General features: G+C 30.6%; 1 protein-coding gene across 1 annotated transcript; it reads left to right on the top strand.

Moving 5' to 3' along the window:
* The first annotated feature begins 1,628 nt into the window (after window positions 1–1,628).
* Window positions 1,629–16,179, top strand: LOC105650956 (26S proteasome regulatory subunit RPN13). The gene is made up of 14 exons (XM_012237925.4): window positions 1,629–1,975; window positions 4,638–4,687; window positions 5,764–5,856; window positions 5,999–6,058; window positions 8,025–8,063; window positions 8,158–8,232; window positions 8,332–8,398; window positions 10,166–10,247; window positions 13,646–13,764; window positions 13,886–13,909; window positions 14,648–14,742; window positions 14,819–14,896; window positions 14,985–15,039; window positions 15,711–16,179. Exons 2-14 carry the CDS (start codon window positions 4,649–4,651, stop codon window positions 15,845–15,847), a joined length of 963 nt encoding a protein of 320 aa, XP_012093315.1. The 5' UTR covers window positions 1,629–1,975; window positions 4,638–4,648; the 3' UTR covers window positions 15,848–16,179.
* The last annotated feature ends 5,998 nt before the right edge of the window (window positions 16,180–22,177 follow it).

Below are 22,177 nucleotides of genomic sequence, written 5' to 3'. Positions count from 1 at the left end.
TATTATTGATATTGAAACTCGACAAATTCTGCTTCTTATTTTTTTTTAAGGATTACCTAATGAAAAGGAAATATATATAAAAGATACCAAGAGAGATGTAAAAATCAATAGATATAGATAAGAAAATTTTGAATTCTTTTTTTCATTTTATCAATTTGTAAAAGTTGAAAATTTTCACGTTTTAAATAATAAATAATTTTTTTAAATCATCCAATTAATATAGAAAAATAAAAATAAAAACTCAAAATTCCTAAAAAAAGAAAAATAGAATAATGAAAGAAGAAAGAGTTTGAAATATTCTCTTTATTTCATATATATATATATATATATATATATATATATAATATTCTAAAAAATAATTAAAATAATTCAATTAAAAGAAAAAAATAATACGTATTATTTAAATTTAGAAAAAGTATGATTTTATCTCTATATTTTGGCATAACAACTATTTTGTCCTTATATTTTTTAAACTATATTATTTTATTTTTGTAGTTTATCTCCGTTAAATGAAATTATATTTCCATCTGTTTTTTGAGATTTAAGTCATTAAGTGATCCAAAATAGATGAATCAAATAGTTTAATTTTTAAAATATATTGACAAAGTATTTAATTATATCAAAATATAGAAAAAAATGTAACTTTTTCCCTTTTAGTTTATATGTATATAGATTTAGTCCTATAATTTCACCACCAATTAAAAGACTTAAATATCAAATAATGAATGAAAAGATAATTTCGTTTAACGGAGACAAACTACATGGATACAATAACGTAATTCTTAATATATATGGACAAAATAGTTAATTAGGTCAAAACATAAAAATGAAAATATAATTTCTCCTTAAATTTATCATTGTACATCTTATGATAGAACGTAATACCTACAATTAATATCTTAATTACAAATTATTTAGAGATTATAATTATAGATCAATTAGGAATCTTATTAAATTCTACTTTATTATAGATCATCAATATTTGATTCCTACAGAAAAAATCCCCATAAAAAAATCTTATTTTTTTTGACTATTGGGTTTGTTATTATTTTAGGTTCACCATACAAAGTTATCATCAATTTGGTGAACGCTATCTAAATGGAAGGGTTGCCCCCTGCTGCGCAATCCAGTATGTCATTTTGGCTCGTTGGACCTCCCATGTATCCAAATGTTATTATTTTCGGTTAAAAGCTTATTTACTTATTACTTTTACTTCTTAATTTTAGAGGTAGCATTTTATTGTGGTTGTTATTATTATTATTATTATTATTATTATTTTTGTACCTTATTCTAATCATAAAATTTTGCTTATGATATTAATTTAATGTTTTTATCTATGTATTATTATCTTTGTAATAAAATATCAAATAAAAATGACTTAATGTATTTGTTTTTTTCTCAATAATTTATTATTATTTTTTGACGTTATAAAAAAATCAATTAAACATATTTAGGTAAAAAATAAAGAGTATTTATATCGAATACTGAAGCGCAACACAGCCTATTAAATACAAGTTATTATAAAATTTAATTTATGATTGAGTAATTATAAATAACTAAATCGATCAATTTATCAAAAAAGAAAAACTGAATTGATCACGTAATATTCCCCTCCCCTCATAAAAAAAAAAAAAAAATGATCACTTAATATGTTTCTAAGGCAATGTTCACCAATCGCAAGAGCGATTTAGTATGATTATTGTATCTGTCTCGAGAAGCGACGTTGTGTCTAAACCCTAACCAGTCCCAATCAAAATTCTACCACTGAAAGCATCTCTACCGCCACCTCCACCGCCACCGACGGCCAACATCCGGTTATCTCTACTACACCGCGTCTATCAACGTAGCTGGCATCGGATTTCTTCTTCTTCTTCTTCTTCTTCTTCTTCTTCTTCACTCCGTTTTCACGGCTTGTTATTCAGTCTCCAATCGCTCTAGCTCAATTTGTCTCAGAGATCCTCTGAAGCGCTACCAGGTAACTGGAACTACATTTTCCTTTGGAGTTGTGAATAATTTTCTCTTCCATATTGTTTGTTAGTTGAGGTCGCTGCTGGTTCTAGTTTTGTAGTCGTTAAATTTTGAGAACTTTCCTGTGCGTTGTTCTTGTGTTTTGGGCCTGTAATTCACAATCTGCCTCTTTCAAATCAATTTGTTGTCTTTAAAATTTCAAAGAACAGGGTTAGGGGGTAGGAGGTAGTGGTTCTTGTAGGACTATAATTGGGGTGGTAGTCCATTCAATAAATAACACAGTCTCCCTAACTTTTCTCCAAATGATAAGATAGTAGCAATTTTAAATTCAGCCACCCATATTTCAAATTCAGACCAAAATAGAACAAGTTGTTTCAACTGAAGTTTTAAATTGTCATCTTTTGTTTCGTATTGCAGTTTTTTAGTTATACAAAGACAGCAAAATAGATATTATTGGGCCTAAGTTACTTTTACATGTTTATCTTACATGCCTGAATCTAATTTTCGAATTAGATAATACAAGGTGTAGTGACTGACCCCTTTTTTGTATTTAATTTCACATAATAGTTAATTCCTGTTTGAAATTACGATTTTGTTATTGATGTGCTTTGTACCAATGTTGTTAGCATGCTAGATTAGTGTTATATCTTCAGTCATAAATTCTCCATCTTTAATTCCTCTTCTTGGGAATTTATGCTTGTTAGTAAAAAAAATAATGCTTTTGTGAAAAATATGAAATTTACTGTTGTTGCTTCCAAAATTTGTGCATTTTTATGTTTCTTTTGTATGTTCGGCATACTCATTTTGATCAAGCCATCAGAATTAGATTTGGACTTTATTGAAATGAAATTATAGGCAATGCTTCATTTTGATCAAACTTTTGATAGGTTAGGCATCCTCATTTCGTATACTTAAAACCCATAACAAACTAACACATCTAGACTACGATAACTTGCTCTTCTATTTGCTGGTGGTGATTTGAGCTGGACCACACAGGACTCCCTCTTTTGTTGAGATGCTTTTTCTTTGGTAGCTAACACTGCTCTACTTGGTAATTAGATAAAATAGGAATTGGAAATTTAATGAAAGCATAATTTCTTTGATGTTTTATTCATTTACAATTACAACCATACTTTTGCTTCTCCAATCTCCATTCCCTGAAGCTATATTCACAGTTTTCGTCAGAAAGAGCACATAAGCTTTAGTGCTTTGTTTTTACTGTTCTGATATTGTTTTTTGATATGTATTTACAACAATGTCCTTTTTCTCTCTCTCATATATGCACTTTTTTTTAAAATTTTCATGAAATAAAATAATTTTATTAATAGTTGTTAATAAGATTCTGTAGTTATCATGAAATGATCCCTTATATTTGTTAAGAATCTGGGTTTTAATTTTTGAATTAGAAATTCATTTGATGATTGTTTTCCACCATAGATATTATTGTTTTTGACATGTATGGATTCTTTGAAGAAGAACTAAAAATTAGCTAATTGGATTAGATGAAATTAAAAAAAAAAAAATTGTAGCCTTGTTTCTTTTCTATATAAAGATAATTTCTTTTTTAAATTTTTACTCCGCTCCTCTGCAGAATTTTGCTTTTTGAAAATTTCAAGTCTCTTCTCTGACCATTTTTAATCATCTTTACAGAATTCCAATAGCCATTATGATTGGAGATTGGCTAGGCAGCTCAATTTTCTTTCATACACAATTTATTATTTGATAAAAAGAGGAAAAAGCAAAGGTTATTGTTATTGTCACCACTTGATTCTATTTCAGGTTTTATCATTTCCATCTTTAGCTGCTGCGAGCACAACAGCAATTATTACAAATCTTTTTCTTAACGTTAGAAATTCATATTGACCTTGCTGATCTTCTCGATGTTACAAATTCATACTGCCCTTACAGATATTCTTTCTAATGTTAATTACAAATCTTCTTGATATTGTCTTGGTTTCTATCATTGGCTTCATCTCTCTTCAATCTTTGGCTTCTTCCTTCTTGGTAAAATCTTTACAAGGTCTTGTTTCTCAAGGTCACACTTTGAATAGTATTGAATAATGTTAACTGTTTACAGTTAATTTTTTAAATGATGGAATTGGTTCCCCTCAAATTGTTGAATTACTAATACAACTCATTATTAATTTTTTTCTAAATATTTCATTTACAAATTAAATCATCAAATGATTGAAAGTTCATTTAGTTATAGTGCGTGGTGTGGTGATAGTGAGGAGGTGGTGGTCATTTTATTATGGATTATATTACTAATTAAATCAAACATGATAATGGAATGGAATGCATTGGTCATTAGATTCCATAATTTTTTTCTAAACCATACAACCATAGTAATTGAATGTTGATTGCATTACATTCCATTACAAATTTCATTCTATTTCAACCTTGTTCAGATTACACTTCATGATGTCTTACAAAATATAGCCTAAGGTTTTTGTTTTCTCTTTCTATGCGATTGAATCCTCGTTATCTTCTTCTTCTTCTTCTTCTTCTTCTTCTCCTCTTTTTATTGTTATTATTGCAATACTTTTCAATTTCATCTCTTCTATTTTTCTTTGCTTGTGTTATTATTGTTATTATAGTTTCCTTTGCTTTGGATTGATATTAATTTGTTCTAAACAAAGGCTTAGTTGTTGTTGTTCTTGTGTTTTCAGATAGAGTAGCTATGGGTTCCTCATCGGCTGAAGGTTTTCCAGCAATGCAGGTAATTTTTGTCTCTAAGTGAAATTGATAGTTTAAACTAGTGGGTTTTCTCTCTCTCTTGTGCTTTATCACAATATTTTAATTACAATAATACATTCATTTGAATTATCTTTAGTCTAGCTTGATTCTCAATCCTGCCTGCTTTTGCTTATGTGTGGGCTAATGCATAGACACTTGGGGTAAAACTTTTGTATTAGTGCTATTGCTTCAAAATAATGATTACAGTGGCAAAAGTGTATGCATAGGTTTTCAAGTGGTAAAGCAATGAGGTCAAATTGGAATTGGAATTTTAAAATGGAGGATTATGTGGGTCTAGCTGCTGGCATGAGTTCCAGGGTTGAAACTCTGGATATGGGCGCTATAGCAAGGAGGAGTAATTAGGGTTAGATAATATAGGTTGATTTTATGTGTCAAAGATGTTCTAGTTGTTTAGAAATTTATAACTGAGAGACTAAAAAATCACATTTGCACTGAAGTAGAACAAGAACAATATGGAGGGTTGAAAGTCTTGAAAGTTAGTGGGTGTTCTCTTAGTCCAGTTGAGAAATAATAAAGCTGTTGAAAGGAGTTGAAAATTTGAAAGAGGAGGGCAAGTGGAAAGATTTTTCTCTCAGTAGGGATTTTTGGACTTTTAACTGTTTTTCTAGATAGTTAATTGGAGCAAGGGAAGTTGCATAATTGTGTGGAGTTTTTCGGGTTTTGAATGATAAAGCATATATGAGGGTATATTACTGCATACTATTTTTTGATGATGTGATTTTGATATGAATCTAATTTCGGTTAAACAAGAAATTAAAGCTAGGAAAGAGCATCCTAGGGTCTATTGCTTCAAGCATAGCAGCAATCAAATGGAGTATATGTGTTAAATTCTAGCAATGGAAGGGGAAGTAAGTGAAGCTGGGTTAGTATGGATAGATAGGCAGATAGACCTATAATTCCAATATTTGAAATTTAATGTTCATGATTAATGATTAATTATCTTCCATGCCTAATTATGAGCATGTATGTTTAAATGAATATATTTCTATATTTCTGAGTCTATTCTAATTCCTCTGATTTTGAGTTATGAATTTGCAGGAAATTATGTTGGAGTTTCGTGCTGGTAAAATGTTTTTTGATGGTAAAAAGGTTGTCCCTGATACACGTAAAGGACTTGTTCGCATAGCAAGGGTACTCTATTTGTCCTTCCATTCTTTGGCTTAGAATTCATGCCTTAATAATTCCAATTTTATTTCAAAATTAATGAAGGTGAATTTTGAATTTTTGTTTATCGCATCATTTATATTTGTTTGTAAAACCTACATTTTGTCAGGGCGAGGAGGGATTGGTCCATTTTCAGTGGCTTGATCGAGATCGGAATGTTGTAGAAGATGTATCCTTGTCAGGAAGGGTTACATATTCACTTCAATTTCTCTAGTTACATAAATTGGCTGAAAACCAAAAATTTATTTCATTTGCTGATTTACATGTCTAAAGCATGGGTTAAATTACATTGGCTTTTAACTGCACCTTTGCATGCACATAAATTTCATCTGATTGTTTTCGTAGATAATGATCAACATAATCAATTAACCCAGACTAGTGGTATTTCCGTTCTAAAAAATGGTTTCAGCGCCGAAACGAGTCATGATAGGAAAAAACTATATTTTCAGATTTAATGTATATTACTCTTTTGTTTATCATTATTGTGGATGCTTAGAAGTGCAATGAAAAAATAAGATACTGTTAGTATGTGACAGTGGGCACCCTTGAGCATTTTGTCCATTTCGTTTTTCTTTTCATGTGCATGCCTTAAATATTGGAGATTGAAGTGGTGATCGAGTTTCTTAGTTTTTCAAACTTCAAAATTTTTTAGTTCACCAAAATTAAGTATGCCTGCTTTTGTGCACGTGCATGTGGGTGTGAGAGAGAATGGAACATTATTGAATGAGTTTACAGAAATCTAAAATTCATTATTTTAATTTTCAACTCTGGGAATGCTTATTAGAAAAATAAAAGTTGTGAACAAATCCCAACTTTGGGGGCAGGAGGATACTGGAGATTGAGTGCTCTTGCTTTAATCCCTCGTCTTTAGTGATCACTAGTTGTTCTTTGTCAATTTTTTATTGCACTACAGCAATGTTCTTCTTCTTTGATCAATGATTATAAATGTCCTTCCATCTCCACAATTGTTGACTTGAGTTGAAAAGAAAACCCTTTGACTACTTATATTAGTAATGTCTGGTAGGTCATCAATATGTTTCAAGAGACCATTTTCTTTCAAGGTTTTTTTATTTCTTTTGTCTTTTAGCTCATCCTCCTAACTAACTCCACGTGGATCTATTTCATGTTGATCTTTGTTTTGTTTCCTCCGTAGAGTTAAAAGTGAGCAACTATATCTTGGAGCTATCACAATTTCAATGCTTTCTGATGCTTTAATGAATTTGGGCATATTAATCATGCTTCTGTACTCTTGCCATTGGAGAACACCTTGGATGCTGGGTTAGCAATGTGTTTGCTCATACTTTTATGAGCTTGTGCATTTTAAGCACAATGTTAACTCCTGGGCATGAGAGATTGTCCACAACAACACTTCCTGTGTGTTATTTGGTGCATAGCAATGTTTGCAATTCTTTAATAGCCTCGACCTTGGGATAAAATCTTTTCCTATTTTTACCTTTATATACCTTTCCAATTTTTTTTCTCCATTTGTTTGTGGGGTGGCGGGGGTTGTACCTTGTCTCTTAGTAGTAGCAAAGAGGTAATGGTTTGAGATATGTTTGGTCTTATATCAAGTGCATACTATTCTATTTTGGGCAGTTGCCTTTTCAGAAGTTAGATAATAGTTGTCATTTTTTCTAAAATTGAATTATGGCAACTTTGTAATATCAAGCATAGAATGTCAACCTTATTTAGATGTTAGATTTGTTCCATACAACACCAGAATGTTGATAAATATATTTTATTTTTTAGGTTGCTCATAAATAGTCACTAGATTTTCCTATCTTATCTACTGCATGCCTGTGTTTGAGGGTATGCCATTTAGACTAGGTCTTTTAAAGTTCTGGTAATTCTGGAATTGCAAATGCATGGTGTCTGATGGTTTTGAATCTTCCCTCTCCTCACTTTTTTCAATTTGTCAGCTGGAATGTGATTGTTTTTCTTTTTTGCTTCTATTGCAATTTTCTTACTTTTATTTAACAATCTATAAGTACCCATTGCTTTAACTTTTTTGTTTGTGAATTTCTTTTATTTGCTACCATTTTCTATTTATTATTAGTTTTATCATTTGTGTATATTTCCTTTTGTGGTTAGAATACTCTTGCTTTTTTGTTTCTTTGACACTAGACTATAAATAGGATCAGATTATATTCCCAGATGAGGCAGTTTTTGAGAAGGTATACTTTTCATCTTCAGAATTTTAGCTTCTGCAATTTGGTCACTACTTGACTGATATAACTGACTTCAATTTCATCGTCTTGCTTTAATAAGGTTAATCAAGCATCGGGAAGGGTTTATATCTTGAAGTTCAATACCGACGACCGAAAGTTTTTCTTTTGGATGCAGGTAACTTCATTTTTATGTTTTTATTTTACCATTTTATTGGTAATTATGACATCTCATTACTTCTATCATTTTAGAGATAATAATTGGCATTGCTTGCAGGAGCCCAAAACTGAAGATGATTGGCAGTTGTGTAGCTCTACCAATTATTATATCAATCGACCATTAGGTGAGTTTATTTCTTTTCATTTTTTAGGCTTTTCTCATTACTTAATTAAATATCTTTTGGGAATTTGCTAGCTAACCATTTTCTTCTAATATTATGCGCACAAGCAAGCGTTTGCACATGAATCCATCTTGGCATATGCTTTTGCCTCTTTTCAATTTTGTATAAATAAATTTATACAAAGGAATACTTTACTTATAACTTGGGGCTTTATTCTTTAACTAATTTCATTTTGAAGCATGCATCCTCACTTTAGCATGTGTTCATTCCCAACCAAAGGGAGTCAACTTCTCTTGCATTGATGTTTTGTCTTTTTATCTTTTGGTTAGTCATACTTTCTTAAAGAATGTTACCCTTCCTTGGCTGCTCTGTTCCTCCCTTTTAATTAAACTTGTCATTTCATGGGTGTGCTAATGATTGAAAGATATACATGCAGTTGGTGAACACAGAGATATTAGATTAGTTTAATCTATCTATCTATATGAAGTGGCCAAAGGGTGAACCTTTTGAATGGACTAAGACATGATAAAATTACATTTTGACAAAAGAAGACTTTTTAATAATTATAATATCGTTAATATAATTACTATCCTATTTGTGTACAAGAAGTTAAAGCAAGTTGATAATAAACATGCTATTCTATGCATGTTCAGCTAACATTCTACTCTCTTCTCAAAAAGAAAAAGAAAAGTGATGCGACACAATTCTTTATGAATTCTGTGGCCATTTTATAGGTATTAGCTCTTTTTATTTTTATTTTTATGTAAGCTAAAGAAAATATTGAAAGGAAAAAGTTACAACACCAATAGTTAGCTTTTAGTTACTTTTTTTTTCTACCTTAAATTTTTCTAGTTCAATTGTTCACCAAGTCACAATATTTCCTACAGAATACTCTACTTGAGAAAAAAAAATATTAATTTCCTTTTTCATGTTTAAATTTGTTATGAAGTCAATTTTTTTAGTGGACAAAATACAAGAAATACGAGCACACAAGATAATAAATAAATTATCCAAATATGGGACATATCATCAAATCAAAGTGTCAAAGAATTATCATCACATCTACTATATTTGCAAGATTGTGGAACTAATTAGTTGTTTGGGATTGAGTAGTAATATCACAGTTAATTTAATATGTGCTCATACTTGTATACGGTATAATGTGATAATGTTTAAACTGATCTATGTTTCATTTTCACTCAAAAGGCACCACTCTCTCTTCAAATTATGGAACTATATACTCTGCACCTTTCTGTATATATCACTGTCGAACAATATTTTTATTGTAATGCTATCTATGATATTTATCATCATGTAATATTAAGATTTCTCTAGTGAAGTATAATATATTATATATTTAAATGGATTGAAGTTTTAAATATGTATGTCTATGTCTTTTTGGAGTTTACAATTATGAAAGATATAGATGAGAGAAGCTAACTAAAGATTTTGTACAATATCATATTTAATAACTTTTCTTTTATGCAAAGGATCTTGGTCTGTTTCCTCTCATTAATTTATGCTCAGCTGGACGGAAAGAAACAAACTTGCATATTGGTTTGTTAGAGTTTTGAGATGTTGGTGTAGTAATCGGTATGCACAATTTTGTTGATAAATTGTTGTATGTTTTATTGGTTTCTGTATTGCAAAATACTTTTTCCAGTCTATGTATATAAACTGCTGGATTTGTACTGTCTTGGTGCGTTTTAATAACATTTCTTTTAACTTATCTAGAAAAGAATAAAACTAAATAATCTCTCTGTTTGGCAGAGTTTCTTGGTGAGGATGAGCCTGATGCTTCTGCTCCTTTACAAGTCTCTGAAGATATTATTGAAGATGATATCTCATCTAGGTATGTTATATGTTATCTATCACAGAAATTCCACTTTGAAATCTGAACCATTGGCACCACGTTCCCCTCTCTCAAAAAAAAGGCAGTCCCCTGCTAATCAATTTCATTTGTGAAGTTCAGCTTATCAGTTTGCTAAGCGAAATTGTAATGTTATATTATCTGAATTTTTTGTGATTATCTTGAATGCAGTTCGAATGTCTGAATATATAGATAAATCATTTTCTGGATGAACAGATTTAAAAATAAAGGTAGGATGGTTTAAGTCTGAAATGATCTTTTGTACAGCCTCTTGATGTCTTCATGGAATGTGTGTGACTCCAAAATCTTTAAAGCAGTCTGTTGTTGGTCAGTTTAATGGTTACACTTTAATATTTTGGAATTTTATGTGTTTATTAAGATTTCTAAGTCCATTTTCTCGCTCTTAGGTGTTGTTATGGTAGCATTCCTGATTATGCTTCCTTGGTTTATTATTATTCTCATCTATTGTTTTGTCAACTAGCTAAAATTGTTAGCAATGTCTCAAATCATACTAAAATGAAAAAGAAAAAAAATCTAAAATTGATTGACTGAAATTGAAAGAATATGTGAAAAGATTTGAATTTTTGTGCTCGTTAGGCATATAACAAGATTCTGTACTTTTTCGATATTACTCTTTTAGTTTCTAAACTGTTTTTTATGGAATCAAGTGGCTGAATCGACAACTTTATTCTAATGAGGTGGAATTGATCAAATTTGCTCATCAATTATCTTAGTTTCTAAACTGTTTCATTTCCTCAAATGCCTTTTCTCTACAAAAAATTCATTTCTCCTCCATCTCTATTAACTTTTTTATTTTTGTTCCTTATCCTTTATTCTCTCGCAACCAAAAAAACCTTTTCTCTTACTGAATGGGCAAATTTATTCTAATGAGGTGCAATTGACCAAATATGCTGACCATTTACCTTTAGTTTCTAAATTTTTCCTTTCCTCAAATGCCTTCTCTACAAAAATTTCATTTCTTCTCCATCTCTGTTAACTTGTTTTATTTTTGTTCCTTTCTCTTGATTGTCTTGCGACTAAAAAGGCCTTCTCTCTCTCTCTCTCTCTCTCTCTCTCTCTCTCTCTCTCTCTCTCTTTCCTTGACATTCTTTGGCAACCAAACTAGCCAATATATTGGATACATTTGAGACGTGTATGAGAAATAGGTGGCAATTTATAATAACATATTTATGGTGATTAGGGTTTCAATTTTGAATTGGGAGTAAAATTTATTTTATTTAGCGCCAGAGGTTGAAAATTGAAATTTTTATGAAGAAACATTGAGTGAGGTAGAAAGTGAAAGAGATGAATGGAGTGGAGGCGATGTAGTAGTACTTTATTGGGGTAAACTGGCGTATTTTTATCCTGCAAGTCTTGCTAAATGCACCTAAACAAAAATAAAATTTGTAATTGAGACGCTTAATTGTGCAAAAAGTCTAGACACCAATGACGTATTATTGCAAAATATTAAGTCGCTAGTTTTATTACATTTCACAATTGTTGTTAAATCGTGATTGGAATCAAAAACCAAATTCCCATTTTGTGAATTGATTGTGAATCGAATCAAATTGTGAAATTTGATATAGATTATCAAATTCAATAAAAAATAAAATGTCTATGCATAGAAAGGACATCAACGCATAATAAATATTCTAAAAAGGATCTTTCATTGACATAAAAATACATTAAAACAATGCATCTAACATGGTATATAATGTCAAAGACTTTGTTACCTAGCTCTAATAGAAAGGGAAAGAGGAGGTTGGTGAAGTAGCCTTTTGGCTGGTGCATGTCCACTATGACATTGGAACAACACCCATGTACTGAGGGAATTTGGAATGCAAGTAGAATCAAATCTTAGCAATTGCCCCTTGGTTGTTTTTTGCTTATTCATTATTTTAGGTATGTTTATAACAGTTTGTTTAGAGCTTTGGCAAGAGAATTTTCTTGTTACATGTATTATATGGAAAACATTGTTTCGGTCCCAATAACGTTATGCAGTGGGCTTTTCGGATGTAGGTCTAATAGTGTGTTGTTTGCTTTGCCTGAATTACAATGTCAAGGGGAAGCCTTGGCAACTGAACTTACTTTAGTTGTATAGAAGGCCTAGTGCGGTAGGGGGAAGTTGAAAGGAAGTTGAATTTCTTGAGATGGAAAATAGGTTGAACATAAGTTATTAGTTGTTTCCGCTAGGCTGTCACTGTATTTTAGATCGTAAGATTCAAGAATTTACTGGCGAATTAATACAATTTCAAGGAAAAAAATGTTGGAGAAAAGACAAAGAAATGGACCTTCCTTGGAATTAACTCCCCAACAAGTGCTGCTTAGGAAGTAAATTTCCAAGAAATGGGAATGCAAACTATGGGAGGCCTAAAATGTTTGATTGTTGTGCTGCACTTGATCAAGAAGTTTATATAATTCAGATATGAATTGGAGACATATATATAAAGATATTTGGGGACTCAACGACATAAAGGGGAAAGTTATTAGAATATTTTGATTTGTCATACGAGAAGAAGATTTTATGGGAAATTTTTATTTTTGTGTTGAAATGAGGATTTTTCTTATAATTTTCACTTTTTGTTTTGTGTTATGCATTTAGATTGGTGAGGTGGTGGTAGCAAGTATTTTCATTGTAGTCATTATTAGTATTTTTTTTTTTTTTGGATAAGTAAAGAAGAAAACATGAAAAAAGAGAGAGAAAAGAGAAAAGAGTCAATTTTCAAATATCAGGATTGAAAATATCTAGGCTGGCATAAGACACTGTGAGTAAGACCACCTAACTCAGAATTTTGAGGTATCAATTCTTTGATGTCTTTTTTTACTTATACTCCCATATTCTACAGATGATAGTCCTTATTTACTTCTCGAGAACTCCAAAAAGGATGGTCCGATATCTCTTTTAAGTTAAAGTCAATAAGGAAAAATATTATTTTATCACTAATACTCCTCAAATGAGTCTCATCAAATGTTAAAATATTAATAAGGATGGTCCAATTTTGTTTTTGTGTTGCTCTCTTCAAAATATTAATAAGGGTAAAATAGATGAACTCAAAAAATGTATTTCTAAATGACTTTTCTTAATCTCCATGTCAAAACATTATGAACCACTATTTATGGACCGAGGGAGTATCTTTTAAATGTTTAACTTCCCATGCAACTCGTACTTGCTATCCTAACATCACTTCAGTAAGTGATTACATTGTATGCAGAAGGTTAAAGGTTCTAATCCCATGCAGTCCTCCCCTTTAAGAATATCCGATCAATGTACCTTAAAAAAATATTTAGCTTTTTTGGTTGTGTCTTTTTTCTTGTTGAGTTGAAATTGATATTTGACACTCATTATTTTATTCTGATTGTATTCATTTCACAACTGTCAGGGCTGGTAACTTAATTGTACCAAATTTAGGTGCAGAAGTGATTAGTGATGTATCCTCTTCATCAGGACCTGTTAAATTGGAAGATTTACAAAGGATCTTGAGTAATATTAGTCATGGAGGTATTTCTTCTCATAGGTTGCATTTTAACACCTCTAGCTCTTACTTTCTCTCTCTCTCCCCCAATCTCTTTGTAGCACAGTTTAATCTTTGACTCGTTATATATGATGATACTTGTTGCAGGTAGTGCTGGGGATCCAGATGGAGGTAATCACTCGACATTTTATTGTTATATGCAATAGGCTGAAGGAAGTTTGAAACATTTAGTGATGACTGATGTATTTTAAATGTTGTTCCTGTAACTATATTTCCATTTATCACCTATGGATTATATTCTATTTTAGAATCAAAAGGTATAGTGAATTATTGTTTATTTTGCATATTTAAGCTCTAAATTCTCTGTCAGTATTCCCAAAAAAAAAAAAAAAACTTTTTGTTCGAGAGCTCCCAAGAAATAATTCTAGACATCGATCGCATTAGTGTTATTTTCCTTATTTCTCATTTTGTTGTTCTGGTTTTTGGGCTTATATGATTGACTTAAGTGCGACTGAGGTGCAAGTTGCAATGAATGAAATGTTTTGCCTAACTTCTACGCCTTTTTCTTATTATTCCTTTTTTGATATATATAGATTATTCCTTTTTTGATATATATAGTTTAACTTGCTATACATGTTATTTCGAGTTGTGAAATGTGTGCCTGATTTCACTAATGCTTTGTGCCCTGTGCCTAAGTTCCTTGATTGTCTTTTAATTTTCCTATCCATGTTGTGGTGTGGAAATTATAAATTATTGTTTAAATAATTATCAAAAGTTTTCTGTCAAGTTATATTGAATCTGAACCTGTAAAATAACTATTTATTTAATTATTCTTACAGAAGGTATGTGGCATACTTCTGTATGTATTATCTCATCCTGCTTTCCTGTGAGTTTCTTTTTTTTGTGTAGGATTGGGATTAGGAGATATCCTGAAGCCTGATTTAATAATTCCATTGATGGACACATTGCCATTGCAAGAAAGATTAGCATCATATTTACCTGAGGTAGAAATAGCCTTCTGTTTGAGATTTCATCTTTATCTTTCATATTTGTGTGTTCCTGAGAAAATTGACGGTGCAGGGTCGGTGGACCCCAGAGGATATTTTGGAATTGCTGCAGAGCCCACCTTTCCGTCAACAAGTGGATTCTTTTACTTATGTGAGAAATTGGAATCCTGACCTTATGTTTATTTTTATTTTTAGGTGCCGGCTAATTTAGTAAGGTGTACTTTTCTCTTTGTTTTTAGGTACTTAAAACTGGACAGGTAGACTTGTCTCAATTTGGTATTGACCCCAGTAAATGTAAGTGGTCTCAAACTCCAGAAGTCTCTACCCTTGTTATTCTCCTTTGCTTTTGCTATGTCTGGTTTGATGATCTTTCACATGTTCATATTACTTGGATTGAAAGTCTAGTTAATTCTTCGGAAGTATGATCGGAAATATTTACAAGGGGTCAATTACTTCAGCTTTAGAGAGCTTTGTGTGAATGCTTGATGAAATTTTGTCCCTTGAAACAATATAGGAATGAATATATGGTGAAAGAAATTTCTGATATAGAGAATTAAAAAACGAAAGGGAAACAAAAATAAAATTTCCTAATATCAGGCTAATTCTACCTTTTGGCCACTTAAGGTTTTAAATAACCATCCAGCAAAAGTTAAAAGTAAAAAATAGAGCTTTTATCAAAGGGAGTATTACCAAATAAATTCAAATTAAAACCTTGCACTGCTTATTGCACTTATACCTCTTTTGTGCTACTTGTACCTGTCATAATATTTATGCAAATTCCTTATATGCTCTTGCAAACTGTACTGACAAAATATTATTGTTAGTTTACATAATTGGCACAAAATTAATGTTACGACATTGGACTACTTGATTGAAGTTTTGGATTTATTTGATCATTAACCTTTTATTAGTTTATGAGTGAAGATGCTGCGATTAAATGTTATGTTCTTTCCCTGACATTGCAGACAAGTTCACTGTTGTGTCTTTTCTAGAGGCACTTGAAGATTCAGTTTCTAAAGTTTCTGAGGAATCAAGACAAGATGACAAAGATTTAACATCTCAATCTTGTGATCGAAATGAGCCCATGGATGAAAGCAGTTAGTGGAGGCGGTTTGCTGCAAACCCTGTTGTGTATTTCTCATGGTCATATTTATTACAGAAATATATACTTTCTGCCTGATCTTTTGTTTCCATTACTATTTTTTTCAAAAATTTCATATTCCAATGGCAGTGGAAGATGAAACAGTAGCAAGAAAAGGAAAAGCGCTTTTTTTTTTTTTCTTTTTTTTTTTTGCTTTAAATTTGTGACTAATGGTTACACTGAGCAATGACTCATCATTTTTTTTTTTTTTTGAAAAACTATCGTAGTATTTTGCAGTCCTCAACTCATTGTATTAAATGACATTGTTGCATTATTCTTTTTAATTGCTCTTACATCGTGGGTGTGAGTTTGGCAAGAAATGATTAAGGGTAATAGTTGTCTTTGGCAAAACGGAGAGAATTTGGCAATTCGAGGAGAATCGGACTATGTTAGCGGAAATTACAAAACTGACCCCCTAATAGTCATGATTTTTGATGAATTATAATATAAAATAATTTGTATGTATTTGCTATATTTGTGCGTATCCTACTGGTGGGTTTGTACTAATGTAATTTTGATTGTGCAAGATTCTCTTCGTTTTGTTATACAATTCTCTCTTGATTTATTATTTTTTTGTAAAGGGTAAAATTGTAAACTTCAATTAATAATAATTTATTTCTCATTTTATTTTCTTTCCATCCAAATATAGGGTGAAAAATAAAAAAGGAAAACAAACAATACAATCTTTTTTTATTTTCTCTTCCCTCTTATTTTCTTCCACCACTTCCTAAACATAACGTTAGGTAGGGGAGTGCATGGGACTACGGAAATTCCGAACCGTTCCTAAAAATCGTTTTGAATTTTTTATCGCCGAGAAAAATTCAATATTAATTTAATAGTCTCGTCTCGAATTCTATTTTGAAAGTAATTATGAGACATGACTGGTTCTTTGATACTTACTCGTACTGATTTAAATTCTGTCCCCTTCTAGTTCATCCCGTCCTGAAAATTGAGAATTTCGTTCAATTTTTTCTTTTTAAATTTTATTTTTTAATGAATTTCAAATTATGTTATAAAAATAATTTTATTCAATTTATTTTAGTTTTTTTATAATACCAATTACTGCTAAAGTAATAATAATAAAAAAAATAATGTAATAATAATAAAAAAATAATATGTATCCTTTAAAATATAAAATAAATCAAGTAATTAAATATATTTTTCAACATAGGTTTTTCCACTGTTATTCCATAATATGTGTTAAGTAACTCTTTTTGAATAAATTTTTTCTATTAAAGAAAAAATGAAAATATTAATCAATACAGGAGAGAATATTAACTTCGAAAATTAACCAGATTATTGGTTATGCTTAATGCTATCATTATTTATTTTTCAGATGATATTCATGATTAAATTAAGTATATTTAAGTTAGCTTAAAGACAACAGTGACAAATGATGAGTTAAAATTCATAAAATAGATGTAAAGTTAAATTATATATAGTTTTTGCATTATTTTATTTTATTATATTTAATGCTTTTATTAACTAGAAAAAAACTACTTAAAAATCTTCTATTATAACTTGGTAGTAGATCATCAATGATTGAATTAATTATTTGATTTATTTTTTTAACCCAAAAAAATTACTGTATTCATCAATTACAATCAAATAAAATTCATTTATATAAATTTGAGTTAAAATAATTTAGTAAAACTACGGAAAATCCTAATTGATTTTTGACTTGACCCATTCTGTTCTGTTTTATAAAACCGAATTCTCGTTCTGTCCTGTCCCAAAAAAATGGGATAGGATCGGATGAGAATACATATCTATTGGGACGAAATTATGAGTGTATTTTTTATGTCCTGATATTTTGGGATGAGACTGAAAATTATTTAATTCCCATCCCAACTCGATTAATGCACACCCTTGGTGTTAGGGTATTTATTTTGTATAGAGAATTTACTCTAAATAAAAATTTTGAGAAGGATGCAAAAGAGAGTTCAAATTGCCCTTGAATAATCTCTATTAGTTACCTTTTTTTTTTGGCTCAATAAGTATAGTGGCATATAAAAGGTGAATGGATAATTAATGATCTTCTGTTTTCAAAGCATGATTAATGACTATATTTATGTGCAGTTTGATAGAAACGTGCTTGAATTTATGAATTTGAACACAAACAAGGGTACGTATATTCATAATATGACCACACATTTCAATTATTTTATCCTATCTATAAAAAAAAGTCTATATCTCCATATCACACTTTAATTTGGGTACAAATTTGAATTTTTTTTTCCAACAAATTTAAAGTGATTCTTTGTTAATTAAGTTTGTACTCATGATTGATTGTGTGTTTAAATTGCATTCCATATTGTGTTAAACAAAAAGTGTACTAATTTACGCATGAAGCACGAGTACGAGTATGTTTTTTTGGAGGTCAGCATAAAATAGTAACAGGTTTGTATTGTTGCACTCTACTTTTGCAAAATTATCTTTATGCAGAGATTAGCCCTTGCTAATATGGGCAAAAATTTTATTTTTAGTGAACAAATTGACCGATTTATACTAAGACTATATTTGTATACTATTCCTTAGGAGTGTGCTCTACTTTATGGATGTCAGCATCATTACTATTTTGTATTTTTCATTTTTTCTTTAAAAGGCCACATGTTTACATTATTGGACCTCAGTTTTAAAATAATGAGGTATATGTCAACGTTACACCCCATTATATTATAGGCACAATTTTTTATTTTACCGAGCAAATTGAGTGTCCTTTTTTTTTGGATTGAGGACATGAAGAAGGTGGGTCCATGATGGTCCTCAAAAAATTTGGCTAATAAATGTGCCTTTGGAAGACTGCTAGCGACTTGGCTTCCTCATCATTGATTGTGTAATTTAATATTGATTAGAGATATTATAGACCAAAAAAAGCAAAAATTTATGTTTAAACCACTTCTTCAACCACTTTACTTTTTATGTTTTTTTTTTTTTTTTTTTTGTAAAGTAACAGAATAAAGAGAGTAAATTTTATTATTTTTTTCCAAATTTTGGAATGATACTATTTTATGTTTGCTGAGCAGTAATGAAACATGATGTAATGTTTAGATATACAAAACATTTATAATGCATAACAATTGATATGGAATATCACCTAACCACTATTTTGACTTGAAGGGTAGCGCACTCCAACAACAAGAAGCAAGTTGTTTAATTAGGTAGCGGGAAGTGACTAAATATTCATGTTAAAATTTTCATTAGTACACATATATGATAGGACGAGTTATGAGTGTGGACCGGCTCATCGGAGGATTAATTAACTCCATTTACCAATATTCACGTCTTATAATTGCTTGCAGATGCATATTAGTTATGGGTGTTGGTATTTGTCGATGCTTGATTGCATGAAAGTGTATTCATTTTACAATATTAGGCTCATTCATGTGATTACTTGGGTTGTTTGTGTTATTTTTTTGTTATTCAATGAGTCGAGAAGTTCATTCTCGCTTCATTTAATTATTTAAGCTGCAAAAATTTTTCTATTTTTTTTATGATCGCCTACTTTACTCTTTTTATAAAGCTTTTTTTTTTTTTTTTTTTTGAGAAGATACTCTTTTAGAAAGCGTATTTTTAATATTAGATTAAAAGTTCATAATTTCTTAACTTTCCTAAATTTATTATCTTATTGTTATATTATATGTTCTTTTTACACCTTAGTAACTCCACAATTATATTAAAACATTAAAATATTTAATGTAATCTATATATATAAATGACAGCTAAAACAATGAGAAAATTTAAGATGTTCTCTTTGTTCAGCACTATATTTTTCTTTTTTTTTTTTTTTTTTAAAAATTTGAGATTTTTTTCTTACTTTTCTGTATTTTGATTGGCCAACTTAATTTTTCAATTTTTCAATTTAATATATAATACTGATAATTGGTAATTTTCAAAACCTATAATCTACTCTAATCATGCCATCTAATCCAACTAGAATTCTAAAAACTAGCTAAGTTTGTTTGAATTGAATATATTATTATATATAATCTAATCTCTATCTCTTCCAAAATTAATTCCTACTGCCAATGTGTGAAATGAGAAGAAGAAGAATGAAAAAAAGATGGGTTATTGTAGACGCTTAAATTTTACTCCTAAAAGGTTCAGTGATGATACATCGTTTTTTTACATAAAACTGGATCGGGATTTCTGATCATCCTGGTTTTTGGATCGATGGTCCATGGCTAAGATTACTGATGTGTTTAACCACTTTTACCTTTTTCAGGTTACCAGGCGTTTCGCGACAAAACTGGGCCCAAAAAATGCATCGGGTTTGCCCATCACACTTTCTGGTGCACCACCTCATTTTGTATATCACCCGGTCCGATTCTGTAAAAGTGAGCCCGTCCCGTTGCAGGCCTGATAGTGGCTTTTTTGCTGCATCAGCCCTAAAATGGGGTAACCCACCCTCATTTTGCCTATAAATAGGCATTGAGAGCTGTGAAATGGAGGACTCTTTTTTGGAAAATAAGGGGAAGCTCTTGCATTTTAAAAACTCAGCCAAAAAGTCTAAAGACAACTTGTGTTAATCTTGGATTTGAGGTGAGAATTCATTGTTAATCAATCAAAAATCGCTTGTAGACAATCTAGAATCCTAAAAACACACAGTCTAATTTTGAATCTTGGATTTTTGGATCAAAGACCAAGTGTTGGGTTTTCCTTCACCATTTTAGAGCAAATCATCAAAGATATCGCAAAAGGTAATTTTTGAGAACCTTTAAAATGCTTTCCCCATCTTTTTCTTTGTTTTTTCGGTGTTTAAAACACCATTCTTGGGTTTGGTTGTGAGGGAAACCTAGGATCAACCAAACAAGGATTTTTTGCACCTTTGTGGCGTGAGATCAATAGTAGTGTTATGCACCGCTTCCTTATGGCTCGTGCCACAAGTTTCCAGAAACTCCTGTTCTTACTCAATAAATGTCCCGATTCGGTGATCCGATAGCCAAGCTCCGACATTAAAAGGTTCGTGATGTGTATTAGGTCATATATGGATCAAATAAACACATAAAACATGATTGAGAGCAATGATTGATGGATTTGTTCATCATTCTAGGATGAACATCAAGATCATGAGCTTAAATCATGTAAAACCTTTAAATTTATGTCATTTAATTATTGTTCTTTACTTTAGTAGCATTTTATCATTTCTGTTCTTTATTATTTTTGTCCTTTAAATTCTTCTCATTTAGTTTAATGTTCATTGTTATTGTGCTAACCCTTTATTTCTTAATCTTGTATCATTTACATTCATCATATTCATGATGGTTGGATGATTGATTGAGTTATGATCTTGTAATTAATATGTAGTTCTGTGGTTACTTATTATCCATTATGATTGTTGCTTGTGGTTTAGATTTATTTTTGATTTAAGCTTCTTATTGCAAAATGTAAAAGGGTCAGTAATGGGGAGTTCTATTATTGCTTGATGTAATTATTATTTGGGCTTGGAAAATTTGGAGGGTTTAAGGGTAGAATGTAATGATTAGGTTGGTTTGTAACTCTATTCTCCTCATCTCCCCTTCTTTGGTTGATTTATGTTATGTTGTATGGATGAGATTGAATGTATGTTTGACATGTTTTCCAAAAATGCATAAAAGGTTTTACATTTCAATTTTTTGTTAATTGCATTATTAAACTATTGTGAATTAATGGACAACTAGAAGGCCGGCTTAGTCGGGCGAGATGGGTGCCTAACACCTTCCCATCCCGTACCTAAATCGCAGACCGTATCTTTGGTTTAAAACCAATTAGTCGATTCAAAGAATTGACTGATTTGAGAATTTTCCCTAATAAGGGTGGTGACTCCAAAATAAAACTCTTACCAAAGTGAGACAACCTTTTTCTGAGGATTAAACGGGTTTAATAAAGAGAAAACCATTTTATTAAATAAAACAAATCAAGCCCGTTCGATTCATTCCAAATCTTTTTTGGAAAAATTCGACATCCTCAGCCTGGTGACTCCATTGGGGATCAAACCCAGAATCTTTAGTTTTCGGTTTTGAGTTCGAATAAGAGAGTTGACTCCGAAAGTTCTCCACTTATTCATAATCTTTAATTATGTTATTAACTTCAAATTGAGTTTAGTTTTTCATACTTATAAACTGTTATTCATGCATTTATCTCTTCTTTATCTCCTTTCTACCCTAAAACCCTAAGGTTATATTGGGGGTCATGGTCCTCTCACTCTACTGGACTGTTTGGATCAACCACTAATATACACCACCCATAAGTCAAGTACCGTTTGGTATATATCAAAAGAATTGGCACAATCCATTATTGCCATTATGCTTA

The sequence above is a fragment of the Jatropha curcas genome, chromosome 7 (assembly GCF_041381405.1).
Source record: "Jatropha curcas cultivar XTBG-Jc1 chromosome 7, XTBG_Jcur_1.0, whole genome shotgun sequence".
NCBI classification, from domain to species: domain Eukaryota; kingdom Viridiplantae; phylum Streptophyta; class Magnoliopsida; order Malpighiales; family Euphorbiaceae; genus Jatropha; species Jatropha curcas.
This window is presented reverse-complemented; position numbering and strand designations above follow the sequence as displayed.

Excerpts from the sequence above, each read along its gene's own strand:
- LOC105650956 (XM_012237925.4), top strand. The coding sequence starts at position 4,649 with ATGGGTTCCTCATCGGCTGAAGGTTTTCCAGCAATGCAG. Across the intron at positions 4,688-5,763 it reads AAGGTTTTCCAGCAATGCAG|GAAATTATGTTGGAGTTTCG; the intron begins GTAATTTTTGTC and ends ATGAATTTGCAG. Across the intron at positions 13,765-13,885 it reads GAGTAATATTAGTCATGGAG|GTAGTGCTGGGGATCCAGAT; the intron begins GTATTTCTTCTC and ends TACTTGTTGCAG.